We start from the raw sequence: 22,699 nt of genomic DNA, 5'->3' as shown, positions 1-22,699 counted from the left end.
TCAGGATGCTCACTCTGGGACCCAGCCCTGGGAGATGACCACACCCCACCTCCATGCCAAAAGGTTTTCTTTTGACGTTCCATCTACCTCATTGTAAAAGGAGGGCACCACCTCCCTAGTCAATTCCACAGCATCTACCAAAGGATTCTTCCAGAAGCAACCCCCATAATCTTGTCATATGCCCTTTGTGTCAATACCATCTTTGGCACATAGCCTTTCAGGAGCCAGGTGAAGGGTTGGATTGGGTGTTGTTGAAGATGTCCCTCAGGTTACATTTCCTAATAAAGTTGCGCTCCCTCCCACTCCAGTGCCTCCTCTTCTTGTTTGGTCTGAATGGGTGGGGGGGTTGGAAGGATGTGGTACACAGGCAGCATTAGATGGGGGAGGGGGGCTCTGAGGAGAAGGCAGAATATCAAAACTCCGTGAGAACAGAAGAACATTGAATCAGACTGCTCGAGTTCAAATCCCGATTCTTTTACAACAGTGCTGTCCAGCCTTGGGCAAGTCACTTAGTCTCTTGAATCTTAAAAGTTTCATGGACTTTAAAAGTCCATGAGCCCTCCTACTGAGTTGTCTATGGGAATGGACCTATCGCGGAACAGTGGGTATATTTATACGTACAACCTTAGGGAAAGGGGTGGGGGAAAGTCTTTGGTATGAAATTAGAAGAAGAAAGGAAAAGTCTTGATAACCAGGCGCTGGAAGCCAGGGAAGAGACCGGTGAGATAGCGTCACCAAGGTAACTAGACAGCTTTTGACATCTTTTACCTGCCCGTCTGGTCACTTCGGGCATTGAATGGCTGGATCAAGGCGTCACTTCCTGCACACAGAGCCATCCGTGCACTCGGATTGGCCAGCCTTCCTCCTTGGGCGGACGTCCCACCCTCTGAGTCTTCCGCTGCTGAGGTGGGGCGGTAGTGGGGATGGCGGCTCTGACGGACGTGCAGCGGCTACAGGCCCGAGTAGAGGAGCTGGAGCGCTGGGTGTACGGGCCGAGCGGGGCGCGCGGCACGCGGAAGGTGAGAGCTCCGGTCCGGTGGTCCGTTTCTGCGGCAGGGCAAGAGCAGTCCACTGGTCCGGCCCTCTGGATGGATGCAACGACTCCAGTCCTGTGGTCCACAGTCCAGCCTTTGAAATAACAAAGGTCCGGGACATTCTGAAGCCTATAGTACCCTCAGGGTTCATTCCCACTGTGGGCTCTGAGGATAGTTAGGTCTTTTTGAGATGGGCTCAGTGACAAGTGTAATTAAGACTCGGCTACTGTCCTTGCAGGCTAGTTGGGGAGACCTGACACCCTCGAGAAGCTAATGAGAGTTTCAATAGGAGTTGAAGTCCACAATGGAAGTGCCATCCCGGAGCCCTCCGTAGTTAGAAGCTAAATGAATTGTGCAGGTAGAGGTCCATGGGACGCCAAAGGAGGCCCAGCAGAGGTGGATAAGGGGTGAGAGGTGGAGGTCTGAGAAGGCCAAGAATAGGAGTGTCAGGGTTTGGGTACTGGGTGTTCAGATGCTGGTCGGCACTCCACACCAGTGATTAAATTTTGACAAGTGTGAGAGCCAGTTGCCCTCTAATCCTTTTTTCTACAATTGGAAACCCAATTACTGAATAACTTCTGGTTCATGCCAGGATATTCTGGAACTAAGTGCATCATAAATAGTGCTGTTTGTACCCTTGTGGAATTGGTCATCACCAGCAGATTGTTTTCCCATTTGAAAATTAACTTCCCAAAACATTATCTGTCTTTGGCGTCTATGACTCTAGCCTGCCTGATATTTCTTCTATCTCTTTGGCTGTTGTTTTCAGTCTTATTTGCCTACCCACATATTTGACCCTAGACTATTAGCATTCTGTACTCATACCCTAAAACCTGGGTGAGCTCATTCACTTCCATAGTTGCCTCCTCTATTTAACCAGTGAATAGTGAAACTTCTCACCTTCTACCCTTAAATCCTAGGTGGGCCAATTCACTCCTATAATTTCATTTACTCCTTACTTGCCATTATGTCTCAAATGTGTATCTCTGGTTAAAATTTCTATTCTGAGAACCTGATTTAACATCCATTTGTCTTCCACACTTTTCCATTTGAATAATCAACAGACATCTCAAACTCAATCCTTATGCTCTTAACTGTACTCTACCTCTCCCCGACCTGATTCTTTTATATATGCCCTAATACAGGGATTGCAGCATCTTTGGGATCCTAGATGTCTTCTATGATCTTCCATTCTCCACACTAGAGTTGATGTGGAGAGGATGGGGCTAGAGATAGGCCAGTCATTCCAGCAGCTGGTGTCGTCATCCAGTCATGAGATAATGACAGCCTGGAGAAGATTTTGCATCTCTCATGCCCAAGGATTTAGGAACCAGGGAATATGTAATATATGCTGGTTCTGTATAAACTCTAAAGTAATTAATTGTCTACTGAAACAAACTTGAAACTCCCCAAGAAATTTATGATTCTTTTCCTTTCCCATTAAGGATTCCCTGAAGCTGGGCTTCATCTTCAAAAGAAGGGGACCAAACTAGATTACCGGGACTCAGAGGTTTTGGAGTCTGGGAGAATGAGGGTTCTTTACTTCTTCCAAGCCTTGAGCCAGGTGGTATATCTTTCAATTAACCTCCATTCCCCTTACAGGTGGCTGATGGTCTGGTCAAGGTGCAGGTGGCTTTGGGGAACATTGCCAGTAAGAGGGAGAGGGTGAAGATTCTGTACAAAAAGAGTAAGTGCTTCCACGGGGTCCCTACTTGCTCTACTTTCCATCCCTGTGCTTCCTGGAACCTGACCCTGGTCCTTCAGCCAGCAGGTCACTAGAGTAATTCTTTGAAGACAGAAAAAATGTGAAGATGTTTCCCTGCCAAATTGGTGAATTGTGGTGTGCTTTTCTTCCTTATGAATAAATCTCAAGCCCATGCCAGGGTCTTAAGTTTTGTGATGAGACCTCTTACTGAAAGCTTCCCTTGGTGAAGGAGGGAAAGAGTATATGAGTTTTCTTTAGATGAGGATAAGAGAAGGAAAGAAATGAGGCACTGAGAATCCCAGCCTTGGTTCAACCAAGCCTTTTTTGTTCTGTTACAGCTAGTAACCTGCTCAGTAACTAGAAATCAAAACAAGCCCTGGCTTGTCTAGGCATTAAGGAAGAAAGGAACCTTCCACCCTTGCTAAGGATCAGTGGCAGTGCTAGGGACCCGTGAATGGTGGCAGCAGTTGTGTTTCTAGCTCCAGACTCTGAGGTCAGCTAGCAGGTAGGAAGAGTGGAGAAACAGGGAAGAGGAATAGGGAACTTGGTAGATGCTCCTGATGCAGCACTATAGGTGTCAGCTCATCTTTCAAAGCTCTCTCCAAGGATGACCACACCCAAAATTACTTTATAAGACAGAGTTCTGTTTCCCCACCATGCTCTATTTTTCATCTTCCTACCTTTCTAGTTGAAGACCTGATCAAATACCTGGATCCTGAGTACATTGACCGCATTGCCATACCTGATGCCACTAAGTTGCAATTCATCTTAGCAGGTAATGCTGGACTATGTGTGTACATGCATCTGAGGATGTGGGTTGTGGGGGATATGGGGCACAGAGAGAGTCTCCCTCACCCATCTTGTCATGATACAGTTCAGAGACTGCTCTCTGGGATTTGGGCCTGGTTCTGAACTGAAGCCTGAGGTGATCTGTGGATCCAGTAGTAGGCACTGAATGCACTGTACCTCTGGGCCAGCTGCAGGCCATGGTGCCAGCCACAGCGGGAGTTACTCAGTGTTCTATCAATGGCCTATCCCTAGAATTTTCCTTCCGAATCCTCATTCTGCTCACTGGATAGAGGATCTCCTAAGGAAAAAATGGGGGCAGAGACCATTGTTATTCAGGAAAAGGGAGAATACTGGTATGAGTTTCAACATTTTTCTTTCATGTGAAAAATCTCCAGTATTTCAGAATTCTAGGCAAAAATATCAGTCAGCCACTACATAGCTAGGATTTTCTGAGCACCTGTGTTTGTTCATTCATCTAGAACATATTCAGCTGGGCATGGTAGCAAGCACCTGTAGTCCTAGCTACTCAAGAGGCTAAGGCAGGAGGATTGTGAGTTCAAGGTCAGCCTAGGCAACATAGTGAAACTCTGTTCCCCCCACTCCATCCCACCGCCCACCACCGCGCGAGAGAGAGAGAGAGAGAGAGAGAGAGAGAGAGAGAGAGAGAGAGAGAGAGAAAGAGAAAGAGAAAAAAGACATTCAATGATTATCTGCTGTGGATCCAGGAGTTATCCTGGATGAGAGACAAACAATGGTAAACCAGAAAGTCCTGCCCTCCTGGGCACAATAAGAGCAAGAGGAGGCAATCCCTGTTCTAGGGACCTGAGTTTGTAATCTAGGTGGGTAATGTAACACTGAGGTCTAGGTAAGGAAGGGCACCTGTGATGAAAGGGCACCTATGATGAAAGGGCTGTTAGAATTCCCAAAGGGCTCCTGAGCAATTTCCATGGTTCAGGAGATCTTCCCTTGCACTGACTCTTACCCTAGCCTCTCACCCTCTCTTCCTATGACACTGCCTCAGGGGGTGTACATCTAGTCACATGCTAGAAGTTACACAATCTCCCAAATCATCTTCTTGCTTTAGTCCAGTCTCATCTTCATAACACATTTCCAGCAAGTCAGTTGCCTGCTTCAAACTTCAGTGTCTCCTCTCCTTGCTAGCATAAAATCCTAATCTTTTAGCCTGCCATTCAAGGTCTTCTAGTCTATAGGGCCTGTCCTCTCATCCAGCTCTGTTTTTTGTGCTCTGCCTTTTTCAGTTCAGCTAACAGAATTCTTTTTTTTTTCTTTTTTAATTGTAGTTGGACACAATATCCTTATTTATTTATTTTTATGTGGTGCTAAGGATCTAACCCAGTTCCTGTTCCTTGCACGTGCTAGGCGAGTGCTCTACCACTGAGCCACGACCCCAGTCCTAATTCAATTCTTTTTCCCTTATTAATTGTCAAGCACTTCTGCCTCTAGTCATTTGCATGTAACAGTGCTGACTTTCCTTTTTTTCTTTCTTTTTTTTTTTTTGGTGATATTAGAGATTTAACCCAGGGCAGTTTGCCACTGAGTATACCCCCCAAGCCCTCAAGCCCTTTTATGTCTTTTTTTTTTGGGGGGGGGGTGCCAGGGATTGAACCCAGGGATGCTTAACCACTGAGCCACATTGTCCCAACCCTTTTATTTAGAGACAGGGTGTTGTTAATATTTTAGTTAGAGATTGGGTGTCCTTGAGTTGCTTTGGTCCTCACTAAATTGCTGAGGCTGACCTTGAACTCATGATCCCCTGCCTTAGCCTCTCTAGAGCCACTGGGATACAGGCATGAGCCACCACACCTGTCCTATATCTTTGAGACAGGATCTTACTAAATTGCCCAGGCTGACCTCAAACTTGCAATACTTTTGCCTCAGCCTCCAGAGCACTGGGATTACAGTTGTACACCACTGCCCAGCTACAGTCCTCACTCTTGAATGCCTTTCTACTCCGTGGATTTCAGTCCATTGAACCCCTCTGTGTATACAGAGCCCAGCTCAGGTCCTATTTTCTCACTAGCCTCTTCCATTGCTGTCCCAGCTCTCTTGCCATTTGTATTGTCTCTGACTCTGAGAAACTGAGCAGATCTTGCCTGGTATAGTTTGTCACGTGTCTGTTCTTCTATACTTTCCTGGGGGCCTTTGGCATGGTGACCCAAGTCTGAAGTACTTTGTCTTCTATGACCTAGGAGGCACTGAGTTATTAGGAGGCTAGAAGAAGAGGCCTGGGAGCCTGTAATCCCAGTGATTTAGGAGGCTGAGGTAGGAGAATTTCAAGTTCAAGGCCAGCCTTGACAACTTGGTGGGACCCTGTCTCAAAAAATAGAAAAGGGCTACCAGGCATGATGGCACATGCCTATAATCCCAGTGGCTTGGGAGGCCAAGGCAGGAGGATCATGAGTTCAAAGCCAGCCTCAGCAAAAGCGAGGTGCTAAGCAACTCAGGGAGACCTTATCTCTAAATAAAATACAAAATAGGGCTGGGGATGTGGCTCGGTGATTAAGTGCCCCTGACTTCAATCCCCGGTACCAAAAAATAAAATAAATAAAATAATAAAATAATAGAAAAGGGCTAGGATATAGCTCAGGTATAGTGTAGCCCATAGCTTATTCCCCCATTTAATTCCTAGTATCTCAAAAAAAAAAAAAAAAAAGGCTTTGGAGTTAAAACTTAAAGAAAGGAGGGATTTGGAGAGGTCAAAAGTCTCTTTGGGCTCAAGATAGGTCAGGCAAGACATCCAGGAAAGGTGGGGGCAATATGCACCTAGAGAAGGGGATCATTGGGTAGGATTGGGCAGCAACTCTGACTTCCGTCAGATGCTTGGCCTCTTGCATTGAAGTAGCAGTGCTGGGGTTGCTTGAATTCCACTGTCTTGTCTTTATACTTTAGAGGAGCAGTTTATACTCTCCCAAGTTGCACTCCTGGAGCAGGTGGACAACCTGGTACCCATGTTGGACAGTGCTCCCATCAAAGGTACTTCTTCGGGATTTCAGTTCCACTGTTTTGCTTGGGGAGGTGGGTGGATGAGCAAGACTTGCCTATGCCTTAGACTCCCTGGGCTCAGTCTGGGTCCACTCCTTGTCCAAGTACCCCACCCTAGGGGTACTTGCCACCTCTACTAGGATTAAAATTCTCAGAGTAGAGAGCTCAGGCAGTTTGGGCCTGAGGACACTTAGCAGATACTTTAGCAGCCTCCAGCTCTGCTTATTACCCCACCCCTCGGTATCTCCTTGATTTAACTGCAGAGCCCCTGCTAGGTATATGAATTCTTCCTGCTGCACTGCTGAGAGAGTCCCTGGTCCCGGCATTTGACAAGCAGACAGTGGCTTTAATTGGATCCAGATATCCATCTTGTCTGTCTCAGGAGGTATTTTTTCTAGCTCCTCCTCCCGCTCCTGATCAGCTACCTACTAAGTATCTTGACAGCCTTAAGCTGCTGTCCCAACATAGTGGTCAAGGCTCTGGGTGTTAGATTCAAGTTGGCCAGTTTAGGGAATTGGCATCCTCCTTAGCTCACCTGCTGGATCCCTGTTCCCAAAGCCAAACAGACCTGGGCTTCTGGGCTGAGAGCAAAGGGACAGGTCCTATGATAGACAAAGCAGGCATGGTGGCACTTGGGAGGCTGAAGCACGAGGATTGCAGGTTTGAGGTGAGCCTCAGCAACTTTAGCGAGACTATTAGCAACTTAGTGAGATCCTGTCTTAAAATAAAAATAAAAAGGACTGTGAATGTATTAGTAGTAAAGCACTCTTGGGTTTAATCCCCAACACCAAAAACAAACAAAAAGGATATCTTTATCAGGCCATATTCATAGCATTTAAGTGGTAGGGGGCAACATTGGGGACCCCAAAATTTTGTGTTCTCCTTGGCACCTGTTTTTCCCCTTCCCTATGGGTCCTGTAATAAGACTGGGTCAGGCAGGAAGCGCCCCCCCCCCCCCCCCTCCAGCTACAGTGGTCGATGAAGCCTGGCGTTTGTTTAGCTTCTCCACTCAATACTCTAATCCTGCCGAAGACCTAATAGACTATTGAGCAGTCCCGGGGGAGGGCACAAGCATCATTGGATAGTGTGCAATGTGTTTTACAGCCGTTCCTGAGCATGCCGCCCGCCTACAGCATTTGGCTCAGATTCACATCCAGCAGCAGGTATGAGAGGAAAGAGGACTGAAAGGGAAAGTAGAGATGGTAAGGCCTGTCATCCACACTCCTCTCATCTGGGGAAGCAGGCCTCAGGCCCTCCTCTTGATACTTTGGATGTTTATCCTTTATTTCCCATATGCCTTAGAGTGGGAGAGGGACTTGCCTAGGGCTACATCCAGGCCTCCTGCCTCCCAGTAAGGACTATTTTGAAACAAGGTTGAAATTGGGAGGTACCCAAGAATTCCTGAGAATGATATGTCCTTGATTATAGGTGGAGGATGCGCTCCCTTTTTCTCTCTCCTCTTCTCCTCTCTCTCTCTTCTTTCTATCCCCAGTTCTTAGTTTCAAGTTCAAAGAGGGTTCAGAAGGAGAAGACATATAACAGACAGAATGTTTTCCTAAGTGTGTGGCCCACTTCCCCTTACATAAATCTCTGGACTTCTGTTAAGACACCCATCCTGGGGCCTGAAAATGCCCCTTTAGCCTTTTGCTCCTTTGGTTCTGGGTGTAAGCATTCACCTTCATTAGGCTTTGTGGGGAGTAAGTTTAGTGAGAGATGGGACTTTGCCCATATCCTTTCTCTGCCACTTTGGCCCTACAGGACAAATGTGTGGAGATCACTGAGGAGTCCAAGGCTCTCCTGGAGGAATACAACAAGATTGTATCCTTTCTGCTCAGCTAGATCCCGGGGTGCTCTCCCCAAGCTCTATTCTTGTGTCCCACCTCTTCCTCTCTCCTCCCATCCCAATTAGCCTGTCTGTTCCCTGCTTCCCCATCCCAATGTCTTTTGGCAGATGCAAAATCACTCCCTCAATAAGACTCCTGTTATCTCCTTGACCTGTGACCAGACAATGCTTCTTTCTAAGCAGTTCGTGCAGTGGGATGAGCTGCTTTGCCAACTAGAAGCTGCCAAGCAAGTGAAGCCAGCAGAAGAATGACAGCTGCTCCCCATCACAGGGCTGGCCAGGGCAGCCAAGCTTCAGGGCCCTGTGCCAAACTGTCTTTATAACAAGGCAGAGGCAGCTTTGTATTTGAGAAATTTAAGGACCACCTGTCTGCACTCAGGTGGGGTTCTGAGTACAGAGATTAGGTTATCTGGCAGTTATGGTTTGCACACACACCCCCATCAATGTATTTATTCCAGTGATAATAAATAAACTGTAGAGATTACTGGAGGAGTGTGCCAGCTTCTGGTCTAGGATGGGCTTGGTGGTGAGGGTGGGGGTGGCGGAAGGTAGAGCTGTCAACCTCCCTGGTAGTTGGACTGGAAACTGTTCTATCTTAATCTGGCTTTCTGAGAGGTGTAGAGCTCTGAAGATGAAGGCTCTTATTTGATTGATGTGAATGGGACATTCCTTTGTGCTTCCATTTATCCTTCATTTACCAAGTACCCTTTAAAAGTTATATGCCATCAGGTAGAGAGGATACAGGTAGAGCACAGGCTATTAAGGAGATAGTCAAGCAAATGGGCAATGCTACCAGGTGGGCATAGGGTCCTTTTCTGCACAAAGAATAAGCTATGAAACAGGCAGCCCTGGTGGGTGTCAATGCAGGGACTTTCCAAGCCAAGGGAGCAATATGTGCAAATGCAGAGAGAAACCTTGAAATTTCTCTCTTGGGAGTTTGTGCGGTGCCATTAACCGCTTGGGAGAGCCCAGGAGATTTGTATGCAGGAAGTTTTAGGTTGGGGAGGGGCAGTTGGGAAGGTGGGGTAAGGGAGCATGCTGTGAAAGAGCTAGAAGAAACTGGAATGGGCACCACACTCCGCTAAATGCTGCCTCCTTGTGGTCTCAGGGAGTGATTTGGCTCCAGATTGCTTACCAACTGTCTGTTGACCACCCCCTACCGATATGGTCTCCCTGCTCCTGATACTCAGAGTGTTCAAACTGTTCTGAAACCTGGCATTATTCTAGACTACTTCTCCATTCAAACAGTCACCAACTCTTCACCATAACTACCCACCAATATCTCCCAACTTAATCTTTTCTCCATCCCCACTGCAATTTCTGTGGTTCATTAGTTCAAAAAATCATCCAATAAATATTTGAACGCCTACTAGGCGCCGGGCATCGACTAGGCTCTGTGGACACGCCTCTGGGTCCCGTGGCCAGGAGCCCTGTGAGGCTGGTATGGGCTGTATGCGGTATAGCCCCTTCCCAGGGTCACGCCGACTGCATTCCCACCTCAAACACTATCCTCATCTGCGCAAGTGAGCTCTACACAAGCTGTGGTTCGATTGACCCCTGACAAAACCCCCATAATTCGCCAGTGCTCACAGGATGAGTCGAGCTCAGCACTCGGTAACTGAGGTTGTCGCCGCGCAACTGCATAAGTGGCCACTCCAAACTGAAACTCGTTCGCCTGCGTCACCTCGGCTTCTTCGGAGTCCAACAGGTAATGCCCTCCCTCCCATCTTGTCTCCCGAATCCCTTGTCCTTCAAACGCAGGACTCCTCAGATGGCTCCTCCCCTCCTGTTCAGGGACCTCTTGGCCCCATTGGAGTGCCCCTGCCCGGGATTTAACTGAGGAGACCAGTGCCTCTGTCCCCTGTCAGCAAGTCCTAGCTCCGCTCCCTCAGCGGGTCCAAGCTCCTCCCCGGTTTCCCTCAGGCTCCGCCCGCGTTCGGCGTGCGCGGGCCCGCGGTCTCGGCGCGCACCCCGCCCGCACGCCATCTTGGCGGCGCTGCGAGGATCAGGCGGGAGCCTTCTGGGTCTGCTGAGGTGAGATCCAGGTACCAGCAGGGTGGCGACGCTTGGAGGTAGCCCGAGAGGACTCCTGCTCCCTAGCTGCAGTGGCCCGCGGGACCTGGAAGCGGCCCGAGGCAACGGAGATGGCCAAAGCTGGCCCGGAGTGGCCCGCGCAGCCCTCCTCTCGAGCCTCTGCCCCTGAGTTTCTGACTACTCTAGGTTGATGTAGATCGACCCTGATAATTTGGGGGCAAAGGCTGCTTAGCCCTATCCTAGGGACCCCAGAGAAAATGTTGACTCTGTTTTGGGAAGCATTGGGTAAGAGCTCTTGCTGTGTCCCGGGAAACCTGGGGCAAAGGGGCTTGGCCCTGTTCTCAGGGAGAACAGAATGAAGGGACTGCCTCTCCCTGTACTTGAAGAACCCTGATAGGAGCTCTCGGTCTTGTTTTTAGAGAGCCACGGTAAGAGTTCTGGGCCCTGCCTTAAGAAGCCCAGAATGGGGTTGGGGCTCCCTACTAGTCCTAATGGCTTGGAATAATGGGATCTAGTCCTTGCCCAAAGAACCCAATGCTTGGAAATTTGGTCCTGTCTCCGGGACTCCAGATTTGCTGAGGGAGAGGGGTGTATTGTGATGCTGTCTAGAGGAGGGGGAGGGCGTGTAAGGGGTAAGCCTCTTCCCAAAACGAAGTAGACATGATTCCTGGTCTTAAAAGCTTGGGAGTGAGAGGATGTGACACTGTTCCTGGGAAGTCTGGGATGAGAAAAAGGGCCATATCCTGAAGAGGGGTGGAGAGAGTGATGGAGAATGGCTGGGGGGCACATTGCCTACCACTCATCTGATACTTCTCTGCAGTGGGCAGTGAGAGTCACAGACAACACAGCAAGCAGGATGGAGCACTACCGGAAAGCTGGCTCTATAGAGCTTCCAGCACCTTCCCCAATGCCCCAGCTACCTCCTGACACCCTGGAGATGCGGGTCCGAGATGGCAGCAAAATTCGAAACCTGCTGGGACTTGCACTGGGTCGACTGGAGGGAGGCAGTGCACGACATGTGGTGTTTTCAGGTTCTGGCCGGGCTGCAGGGAAAGCTGTCAGCTGCGCTGAGATTGTCAAGCGTCGAGTTCCAGGTCTGCATCAGCTCACCAAACTGCGTTTCCTGCAGACTGAAGACAGCTGGGTCCCAACTTCACCTGACACAGGTTTAGACCCCCTCACAGTACGTCGCAATGTGCCTGCAGTGTGGGTACTGCTCAGCCGGGACCCTCTGGACCCTAGTGAGTGTGGCTACCAGCCCCCAGGGGCACCCCCTGGCCTGGGCTCCATTCCCAGCTCCAGTTGTGGCCCCCGACCCCGAAGAAGACCTCGAGACAACCGGTCCTGAAGACCTGCTGAACCAGGCTGTTCTCTAGGTCTGAACATCTGAGATGGCTGTGCCTTTTCTGAGACCCCCCTTTGACTGCTCACCATTCCCAACACAGCTTGGGTCCACAGAAGTCCTACTGCCCCTTCCGTCTGGCCTATTGGAAGGGACTGCTATGAAGAACACCATGTGTGGGGGTCTCTGCTGATTTCTGGATTGTTTGAGAAGGGCTTTGCCTTCAGCCTACAGTACATTTGACCTGCCTTCTAATGGAGGTCTAGAGTTAGGAAATAAAGGTTCTGCCCATTTGTCAGATGAACCTTGGCCTGCTGTGTGGAAGTGGGAGTAAAGGAATAGAAGTCCCTATCTTTTGCCCCCTGAGAGCTAATAGGCTGGATACAGAGAAAGAATAGGCTCAGGATGGTGTTGGATCTAGTGAATAAGAATCTTCAAGCAGTGACCTGAATCTATGTAGACCCATGGTTGGCTGTTTGCCACCTGCTTTGGGCTCATTCAGGAATTCTGCAAGCTCAGATTTCTCCCCTTCTGCAGCATATGTTATAGTGGGATCATGGACCCAGGCATCAGCCTGTCTGGATTTGAATCCTGGTTCTACCACTTGAAATTTACTGCCTTGTGATCTTGGACAAGTTACTCTTCTGTGCTTTAGTGTTCTAAATGATAGTGTTTACCTCATGGGGTTGTTTTGAGGATTAAATAAAGAGAGATAAATATTTGATACTTAGATGACACTTGGGCAGCTAGTGCTATATAAATGTTAACTGCTATTATAATTGACTCAGTTCTTTCCTGTCTTAAAAAAATGCCTCAGTCCCACATCTTTTTCTAAGTCTCTTCCTTGCCTTTTTACCCTTTGCCATTCCTTTTCTACCTCACCTTGGCCTTAGACTCACCATGGCCTGGGCTCCATTCCAGGTCTGAGAGATCAGGGATGAGAGAGGTAAAGATTGTATTAGTAGCCAGGAGGCTATGGACACTAGGGCAGGATTGTGGGTAGTGGTAGACTCAAGAATTGAATCAGTTGGGTTTCCCATAGATCTTGAGATTTTCTCCAATGTGTCCAGCAGCCTGAGTGTGCATAAGAAAAGCAGAAATTTGGGGATTCTTCTGAGCTCACATTATAGTAGAAATATTTGAGGTGTAGAAATATTTTCCTGGTACTAGGCAGATGGGATTAAGGTGTTAGGAGAGCTGACAAGGACTTAAGGCCAGTAGGCTATGGTGAGAACTTTAAATACTGCATCCTTTGCTTTCCAAGATAGATTCTGAGTCCTGAGTGATGTGAGGACCCTATTTGAGGGGTAGGTGATAAGAATTCATGGGTAATATTAGGAGAGATGAAACCTCTGGCTGCCCTACCAGTCCCTTCAAATGCATGGGGTCATGAAGCATTTCACATACCCATGAAGGTGATTATGGCTGCTGTAGTGATTCAGTATCTTGCTGATAGCCACTGCCTGACTATTCTCCTTTCACTTAATTAAGAGTTTTCTTTCTTTCTTTTCTTTCTTTCTTTTTTTTTTTTTTGGTACCAAGGATGGAACCCAAGGGCTCTTAACCAATGAGCCACATCCCCAGTCCCTTTTATTTTTGGTTTTGAGACAGGGTCTTACTGAGTTGTTTAGCAAGTTGCCGAGACTAGCCTCAAACTTCCTTGATTCTGCCTTGGCCTCCCAAGTCACCAAGATTACAGGCTTGCACCACCATATCCAGCCTAGGATTTTTTTTTTTTTTTTTTTTTAGTTTTCATTTTAGTTTCTAAAATAAAGATAAGTAAAATGCAGCTTAAATATATGACAATATGTGTGTATAGCTGTAATAGAAATTGAACTCAGAAGCACTCTTAGAAATAAGCTGCATCCCCAGCCCCCCCCACTTTTTTTTTTTTTTTGAGATAGGATCTTGCTAAGTTGCCCAGGATAGGTTAGACTTGAACTTGTTTGACATTCTCCTGCCTCAGCCTTCAGAGTAGCTGGGATTACACATGTGTGCTGCTGTGTCAGTATACAATAATTCTGCATTAACACTGATGGTAGATCACACCACGGTTTTAGAAAACAACGTCAATTATTTTCAGACAGCAAAATGACAAGGATCTGCAACTACTGTTAAAGTATATCAGCATACTTTAAAATTAAGACAGTTCAAATGCCATCCACAGCTTAATTTTCTTTCTTTTTTAAGTTGGTATTGGATTTTTATTCATTTATTTATATGTGGTGCTGAGGTTCAAACCCAGTGCCTCACACATGCTAGTCAAGCACTATACCACTGAGCCACAACCCCAGCCCCCACGCTTAATTTTCAATGTACTTTAAAAATTTCCCTTCTTACCCACATATACACTAGATTTTGTAGGTCATTCTCATTAAAGAGTCATCACATACATGTCCTGCCAATGGAACCAGGACTTTGGAAGTTGAGAAGACAATTCCAGACGCTTGAAAATGGCAAAGCCAAAGGATCTGTAACTCAGGATTTTTACCCTCTCTTAGCTTCTATATTGCTTTTTCTCTGAGTATCTTCATTTGTATGTCTTCCTCCATCAGCAGTTTTCAGTGGCTGGAGTCTTAAGAACTTTGGGGCCAGATTATCTTGCAGATTTATAGGCCTTTGACTCAGCATCCCATCCTGATCCATTTTGCTGTGGTGGGGTAGAGGGATCACATGTATAAGTATGGTGACCTGTGCTGAAGGAGTGATTCAGTAAGGTAGCATTGCAAGCTCTGGAACCCCAGATAGGACTCCAATTGGTCTGCTCTTCATTGAGGCACCCCTGAGGGCCCTCAAAATGGTAAGAGAGGAATTTTGGAGGAACACAGCTGGAGTTAAAATCCAAAACCCGCAGTTCAGAGAATCAGGAAATAGGATACAGACAGGGAGGGATGGATAATGAGGCATTTTTCCTTCCCCTTGGTCTCTAAAGGGCCCGGCTGGGACCTTCAGGCAGAATATCACAGAGAGGGCCAGAAAAAGAAGTGAGACCTTTGGGGTGAGAAAGCTTGACCAAGCTTAAGAGAGCACAGAATTGGGTATAATTATTTCCTGCTTTCTCTAAATCCACTGCAGTATAGCTTCTGCTTCTATAATTTCTTAGAAAAGATTTTGGCTTGGCACAAAAGGTAAGAAAGTGGAAGCAACTTTCAAATAATTAGAGGAGAGATGAGTCCCGTAATGGAGGGAAGGAGATGAGGATGGGCAAGTATGCAAAAAGGTGTAGAGTGAAGATAGGGCATGAGGGAGTTCAGAAGGCTCTACATGAAGTAGTAGTTCACTCTACAGCTGAGGGTAAGGCAGAGAAGCTAGTGGGAAGGAAGGATGAGACAGCAGTAATTGGGAGAGGTGACAAGGAGGGGGTGGGGGTAAAGATATCCAGAAAGGGCTAAAATCCCAGTGTAGGCTGGTGACCATGAAATTGTAGTATCATCAGTAGGGGTTTCTAAGCTCCAGCAGCACTTATAATATAGGTGAAGAATCAGAGAAAGCACTGTTGGGTTCATCCAGAAATGACAAAATAATGGGGAGACTAGCACAAGAGTGGGTGTAGTAAGGGACCAGGGCATCCGAACTGGGTTGGGAGGGAAATAATAGGAAGGGTACAGGGGTCAGTGGCCTGGAGGTCCTCATGAAGATATCTGAGGAGAGATGAGATGGAGTACCATAGAAGAGGAGGAATATTGTAGCTGTATTTGTTTCTTAAGGCTGTTGTAACAAAATAAGGGTAGCTTAGAACAACAGGATTTATTGTTTATTGATTTATTGTTTTTTATTTACTGTTCCAGAGACCAGAAGTCCAAAATAAAGGTGTTAGCAGGGCCATTCTCCTGAAACCTATTGGGAGTCCTCTCTTGCCTCCTAATTTTTGATGGTTTGGCAACAATCTTTGACATTCTTCACATATAGATGCACCATTTCAATTTTCTGTCTCATATGGCATTTTCCCTGTGCATCTCCATACCGTATTCCTTTTGTGTCTGTTTTTATCCAAATTCCCTTCCTTGTAAACCCAGTTATATTGGATGAGGGTCTACCCTTCATCATAACTTGATTGCATCTGTAAAGACCCTATTTCCAAATAAGATAACATTCTGACATACTGTGAGTTAGGATGTTATGTCTTTTTATTTTTTGGGGGTGGGGGCAATTCCACCCATAACAGTGAAATGATAAGATGGAGAAGTCAGCAGGTTTGAGAGTATTAAAAGCTGATAGGGCAGGGCACGGTGGTGCACATCTATAATCCTAGCAGCTCAGGAGGCTGAGGCAAGAGAATTGAGAGTTCAGCAAAAGCAAGGTACTAAGCAAGTCAGAGAGATCTTGTTTCTAAATAAAATACAAAATAGGGCTGGAGATGGGGCTCAGTGGTTAAGTGCCCCTGAGTTCAATCCCTGGTTAAAAAAAAAAAAAAAAAGGCTGATAGTATTCATCTGTGGACATGAGGGTATCCAGCGGGTAGTCTGGAGGAAAAGTCACTAAAGATCAAGTTAATTAGGAAGCAGGGTCAGGGGAGGAGCATCCAGGTAATCAATAGAGTCATCCAGAATGGAATGTGTTGACCATTCTCATACTTGCCCTAGAGGCAGCATATATAGCTTCATATTTGTTATCCTTGAAATGGATAACATAATATAGTATTACATGCTTCCCATATCGAGGCAGGTACCAAGTCCTGCCAATTTTGCCTCCAAGGTCTCTATCTTCACAGCCTATGTTGGTTTGTGCCCCTCAGTATCTTCCAACAGTCTCCTGACTGGTCTCCCTGATCTACTTTCCTTGATCACCCCTCCAAACCAAGCCACTAGCTGTTCCTTTGTTTAGAATGCTCTTGCTCAGAGACCTGTATGGTTATCTCCCTCCTCTAAGTCTTTACTCAAATGTTGCCTAAATGAAGCCTATGTGTCCACTCCACTTAAAATTACAGGCCAGAACTTTTGTTTTCTCTTATCCTGTTTTTTAAAATGTATTCTTGACCTTCTAAATATAATTTGCTTCTTTTTTTTTTCAGAGATACACATGAGAGTTTATTTGTCAGAACTGACAAATAATGGCCATCTCTCTGTAGACCGAGAGAAGCAATAATTTGCTTCTTTTTTTTTTTAAATATTTATTTTTTAGTTATAGGTGAACACAATATCTTTATTTAATTTTTATGTGGTGCTGAGGATCGAACCAAGTGCCTCACACATGGTATGAGAGTCCTCTACCTCTGATCCACAATCCCAACCCCAATGATTTGCTTCTTAAAAATACTATATTTGTTTATTATCTTCACCTAATGAGAATATAAGTTCAAAAGGTCAGGGGTCTTTGTTTTATTCATTGATGAAACCTAGGAATCTTGAACACCACTGGCACATTGTAGGTATTCTATAAATATTTAACGAGTGAATGAATAAATACTAAGCTTCCACGTGTGTAGCCATACCTAAATCTGATCCTGTCAATCCTCTGCTCCCTTAGCTTCCAATTCCTAGATTAGAGGACAAGATTCAACTGTGTTCAATGAATGGTCTAAAGGATCTCATTGTTTGGCTGCCACCCATAACTCAGTCCATCTTTGGTTTGGTCTCCTTGGACCCTGCGTTCTGACCACATGAATGCCTCATCCTTCCCAAGCACCATTAAGATTTTCCTCCTCTGAGTTTTTGCCCTTGTCATTCTGTATGTTTGAAACTCATCAAGAGTATTCAGAGGACACCATGGCTAGCCTCTGAAAACTCCTTCAGGGCCTACCTTCCCACTCCCTACTACCTGACTGGACCCCATCCTATATCTCAGAAATTGGACCTTTTTGCTGGGCATTTGGCTTCCCCATTTCTCCTTGCTTTGGATAGATGTTCTGGTGGCACTGTTAAATATGGCCACAAGATGGTAGCATTTGCAAAGGGATAGTCCCTTCCCTTTGCAGGGTCTGTGCATAGGTTCCTAGAGGCCTCAAGACACAGAGAAGATACAATCTAGGCTTGAAATTGAGCCCTCAAGGGGCTCGATGACCTCTTAGTTATCCAACAAATAGCTAACAATTATCCATGGTGTGACAAAGATAGTCCTTGGACTCAGAACTTACAACCCCATGAGGGGTATAGCCACATATATAGATCATTTCACTTATTTCACCTTTTAATAGGAGTGTAACTGAGGTGTAAGAGGTACAGAGATTAGGAAAGTTCATTATGGCAGAAGTCAGAGTCCCTAGTCCAGTCTTTGAGGCCAAAGCAGAAGAGGAGGTGATGTCTGTGTGGAATCATGAAGAACAGTTAGTTAGGAGAGATGTGAATAGGACATTTTTTCAGGTGAAGGGAAGGCACAAACTAAGGCATAGAGAGAGGGGAAAAGTATAGAGATGATCTCTGAAGCATGAAGTTCAAGACAGGGCATATGAGAATGAGGCTGAGAGGTGAGTGGGGACTGGACTAGAAACCTACAGTCTGATCAGGGTGCTTAGACTTTGTCATGGGGGTGATGGAGAGTCACTGAAGGCTCTGAAGAGAGAGTAAAATAAATATCAGATTGTGTTTTAGAGTGAGAGCTCTGGTTGCTACAGTGTGCAGAGTGAACTGGATAGGGCAGAAGCATAGGGCAGAAATAGCAATGAGGAGGCTGCCAAAGGGACCTGCAGGAAGATGGTGAAGCCAAAATTATGACCAGACAGCCCCTGGAGAAGCTTCTCCTGGGCCACAAGGGCATTCAATACCTGGCAGTCTGAAAGGCTCTTGGCCTTAAACACTCTCTTCCCTACCATATAAACTGCCATAGCCTCTCTGTTCCTGGGGCTTCTTTAGACTCCATTCTAGCTCTTCTGATTATTCTGGCTATAACAAGAGGCTCTGTCAGCTCCCATATGGAGGCCACTGCATTCTAGGTTCTTCTCTCTAGGTAGATCTGTCAGCTTGTCCTACAAGTCAGACCCTCTCAATGTAACCCTTTCATGTGTCCTCAGATAGGAGTGTTGCCTAGTGGTTTCCTCTGCTATAGAGCCAGGGTGAGCATTACTCACTCCCTGCATTCTCTCACCACTCCCTACTTACCAGAGTTTGTGTGTGTGTGTGTGTGTGTGTGTGTGTGTGTGTGTGTGCGCGCGCGCGCGCGCGCGCGCGCGCGCGCGTACTGTTGGTTAGCAGGAAGGATGCTGAGGGAGGGGCAACCCCAGAAGGCAGAGGAGCATAACCTGAGGAAAAGGCCTGGAAGCAGAATACAAGGGAGTGTTTGGGAGCAAGAGGAATTGGAATGTTGTTAGCAGGGTCTTGAAATTTCAGGTCAGGACCTGTAAGGCCAGTCCTGGAGCCATGACCATGTGCAGCTAACAGGGGACACTATAGCCAGGTTTTGAGCAGGGATTGAAGAGTCACCTTCATTCCCAGTCTCATGAATATGCACAGTAACCTGTTGAATTATGCAGATAGAAAGGATGTAAATGTGTATGCAGATTTGCTGCCCTCTTTGTTGCTATGGAAACCAGAGAATAGCAAGGGGGAGGGCCACACCCTGGGGAGATCAGGCTGGAGAGACTGAGACCAGGAAACTCTCCTCTCTTGCCGCTTTCCCCACTCCCAATATTTTTATCTCATTCTTCATCTCATTCTTTGTCTCTCTCTTCCTTTTTCTCTCACCATCTCTCTATTTCTCTTGATCTTTCTCTCCTCTCTCTCTCTCTCTGTCTTCTTCCCACCTGTTTTTTCTCTGTCTCCTAGTCTCTGAGTTTCTCTGTCTGCATCTGTCTCCATACCACTGTTGATTTGTGACTAAAATACTGTTTGTCTCTGACTTCCTGTCTCTCCTTATCCCTGTCTCTGCATCTTTAATCCCGTGGGTCTTCCTCCTTCTGCATTTCCCTGTCTCTGGTCTCTGGCTCACATATGCCTTTCTCTATGTATCTGTTCTTTTCTGTCTGACTGTGTCTCTGAGTTTCTATTTCTTGGTCTCTCTCCCAGGTTCTCCCTTCTCTCTTTTGCTCTGATTCTATCTCTCTGAAATCTTTTGTCCCAGTACTTGCCTCTGTCTGATGGGAAGGACAGGAAGCTGCACATCTGTCCTTTCTTGATGGGATGCTCCACCCTTGGCCTAGCTGCCCACATGTTCAATTCCTAGGCACTCTCCCCACGTAAAATCCCGTTTCAGATCTGGCTCCTGTCACATTGTTGGCACAGGATTCCCATGACAGACCCAGGCTTGCTGCCAGGACACCAGGACTTCTGTCCTGGCTTCTGCCTGCTGTGTGACCCCATCCAATATTTCTCCTTCTCTGGGTTTGTAGACCCAGCTCTCTCTCTTCTTGAAGCTGGTGGGCACCTTAAGGCAATGATGATTTGGGAATAAGAAAGTGAGGGGAGAGTCTTAGTTGCTCACCCATTTGGCCCTCTGCCCAAGAGCTGACGTGTAGGGACTGGCAGAGGCCCAGGTGTGGGGGCGTCTGGGGCTAGTTGAGACCAATCCTGGCCCCCAGAGAAGACTCTTTGCTGAGCCACAAAGTACAGCAGCAGCCTTTCTATGGTCTATCCATGTTCCCACTTGCTAGTCTCAGCTGTCTAATTCCTTGTTTGAGGTCTTCTGTTTGCCTTCTTACCATTGGTTTGCATTTGATGAACACCTATTCTACACCATGCCCTCTGCTTTCACAGGTCCACAGTGACACAGAAAGGAAATCTGGACTTCTTGTGTCCCCTCCAACCCCTCACTCTGAAGAAGGATCTCTTTGGCCAGATGCAGAACCCAGAGTCTTCAACCTCTCACAGTTTCCTATCTCTGTTTGGGAGTCCAAAAAGTATATGTCATGGGTCAAGGTTGAGAGACAAAGAAAACTAGAGCTATGAAGGCAACATGCTTCCATATAGAGTTTAGGATGGGGTACGGGAGGTTCCAGAGTATTTTGAGGGTAGTAAGTCACTCTGTGTGGAGGTAGAGGGCTTCCTCTTTCAGTCCTGGGTTCTGAGCAGATTGCTTCACTTCCTGGCAGGCACCAGTCATGGGGGATTTGGCCTGGGCCCAAGTGTGCAGGCAGCCAAAGCAGTCAGGGCAAGTCCCCCTCCTCCAAGAGGCTGTTGGGCCAAGCCCCCGACTCTCCTGCCCAGCCAGGAAGGGCCACAGACATGAGTACTCTCCCCACTGACTGTGATTCACCATGTTCAGGCCCAGGCGTGATCCTGCTGCTGGGAATTCCATGTTTGAATTAAAAGTCTCCCTGGGCACCCCAACCCTAGCCCACCCTAGCTGTGCGCCAGGGTATTGGAGTAGTCAAACAGGGTTTTCTGGGGATGCTACAAAGTTGCAGAGCCAGACACAGGGAGAGCAAAAGATCAGGAGAGAGATGGAAAGAGAGAGACAGTCAAACACTGAGAGGGGATGATGTAGATAGAGAGATGAGAGAAAGGCCACAGCAGAGAAGGAGACAGAGACGTGTATTGGGAACATGACAAAGCCATATAATAAAGTGGCTTTAACATCTACCAGGCTTGTGCTAAGCACTTGACTGGATTATCTCATTTAACTTAATCTTTATAGCAGTCCTAGGAAATAGGCACTATTATGATCCCATTTTACTCCTGAGGTAATTGAGGCCCATTTTACTTCTGAAGTAATTGAGACATTAAGTCACATTCCTGAAGTAACAAAACCAGAGTAGGTATTCAAACCCCTCAATCTGGCTGAAGAGCCAGGGACAGACATAGCATAGAGACACAGGCGGGGACAGATTCCCACACCAGCGCTCTTGGGGAATCTAGAAATCCTGGAATTTTCAGGCAGCTGTGCAAGGGGAGGGCCTTCCCATCAGACTGACAAAAGTGCAACTTCCAGTCCTTTCTGTCAGGGACAAGAACTGGGGAGGGAGAGAGAGGGAGAAAGGGAAAGAGATTCCAAAGCAAGGAGAGAGTTGGGAAGGGAACCCAAGCTTGGAGACCTCCCTCTCCTACCACTCTAGTGTCAGCCTGTCTTGCCACTGCTGCGGATCTGCCAGCCAATAACTTCCTCTGGTGGAACCAGGTTTTAAGACCTTCCTTCCCCATGTATTTATTAAGCACCTGTTAGTTGAGAGGCACTTCTTCTCCATATCTACCTCCCTCTTCTACCTCAGTGATCTTGCTGAAACTCAAATGTGCTTGTGTTCCTTACCTACACAATGTTCCCTTTTTACTATTGAGAAATCATTCCCATTGTCTAACTTCAACCCCCTAAATAGGTTCTGCAAAAAGGGTTTCAAGACTAGAATTTGGGACTCTTCAAAACAAGGAGGTTAGCCCAGCATACACTGAGGTTGTCTGAGCAAAGAAGAACTCCCCAGGGCTGCCTTTGGGTACCTTCTGGTTGGAGGCCCCTTCTAGTTGGTTTGGGGAGGAGGGTCAGCAGCCCAGCTGGTGGGGGCCTGGGAGAGCCAAGCTGTCAACAACAGGGAGGATCGGGGCGGGAAGAAAACCAGGAGCTATCCTGGGGGAGCCAGGGAGTTGGCGTTATGGTTTCTAATGTCTTAGCCCTGGTTTCAATTACTCCCAGTGTCCCTAGGGTTCCCTGACCACTACATACTCCTGAGCTTGAGGAAGGCTCAGAAACCTCCAGGGAAGAAGCTCAGGGATATAAGTCTAAGGGCCTTAGGGAGCTTTTTCATTCTCTTCTGTCCTTGTGCCTGCCTGAGAGAGGCTCCCAAACCACACAGGCTCCTGGGAACAACAGGGAGACTGGGGAAGGAATTGTTTATGCTGTGCTCATAGATCCCTATGGAGGGGTCTGTGGTATCCAGCTTCATAGCCCCAGCTTGATTTCACTGGCCCCACCCCACCACTGGCTGATAAAACCCTGGGCTCTTTCTTAACCTCACCAGGTGATTTTCAGTCTCATGAAACCCTGACTCCTGTCTCTCCTTCTACCTCTAGAGACTAGACCATATCTTCCCCGTCTTCTGGGAGTCCCTTGTCTCCGCCTCTTTCCCAGGGTTTCAACCTTAATCTCCTTCT

At 47.1% G+C, this 22,699-nt stretch overlaps 2 protein-coding genes across 3 annotated transcripts; both read left to right on the top strand.

The window, feature by feature from the left end:
• The first annotated feature begins 890 nt into the window (after positions 1-890).
• On the top strand, positions 891-8,858 carry Dctn3 (dynactin subunit 3). The gene is made up of 7 exons (XM_026387896.2): positions 891-1,019; positions 2,637-2,721; positions 3,428-3,514; positions 6,439-6,522; positions 7,636-7,694; positions 8,290-8,349; positions 8,537-8,858. Exons 1-7 carry the CDS (start codon positions 924-926, stop codon positions 8,624-8,626), a joined length of 561 nt encoding a protein of 186 aa, XP_026243681.1. The 5' UTR covers positions 891-923; the 3' UTR covers positions 8,627-8,858.
• A 1,489-nt stretch (positions 8,859-10,347) lies between these two features.
• Positions 10,348-12,581, top strand: Rpp25l (ribonuclease P/MRP subunit p25 like). Of its 2 annotated transcripts, none has more exons than XM_026387897.2 (2): positions 10,348-10,408; positions 11,229-12,579. In XM_026387897.2, the coding sequence occupies exon 2, from the start codon at positions 11,265-11,267 to the stop codon at positions 11,754-11,756; it is 492 nt and encodes a 163-aa protein (XP_026243682.1). In that variant the 5' UTR covers positions 10,348-10,408; positions 11,229-11,264; the 3' UTR covers positions 11,757-12,579. The 2 variants fall into 2 exon arrangements, with proteins under 2 accessions (XP_026243682.1, XP_026243683.1); XM_026387898.2 differs by having other exon boundaries at positions 10,351-10,419; positions 11,229-12,581.
• The last annotated feature ends 10,118 nt before the right edge of the window (positions 12,582-22,699 follow it).

The sequence above is a fragment of the Urocitellus parryii genome, chromosome 4 (assembly GCF_045843805.1).
Source record: "Urocitellus parryii isolate mUroPar1 chromosome 4, mUroPar1.hap1, whole genome shotgun sequence".
In the NCBI taxonomy this organism is placed as follows: Eukaryota; Metazoa; Chordata; class Mammalia; order Rodentia; family Sciuridae; genus Urocitellus; species Urocitellus parryii.
The sequence above is the reverse complement of the archived record's forward strand: the minus strand, read 5'-3'. Positions and strand labels throughout refer to the sequence as shown.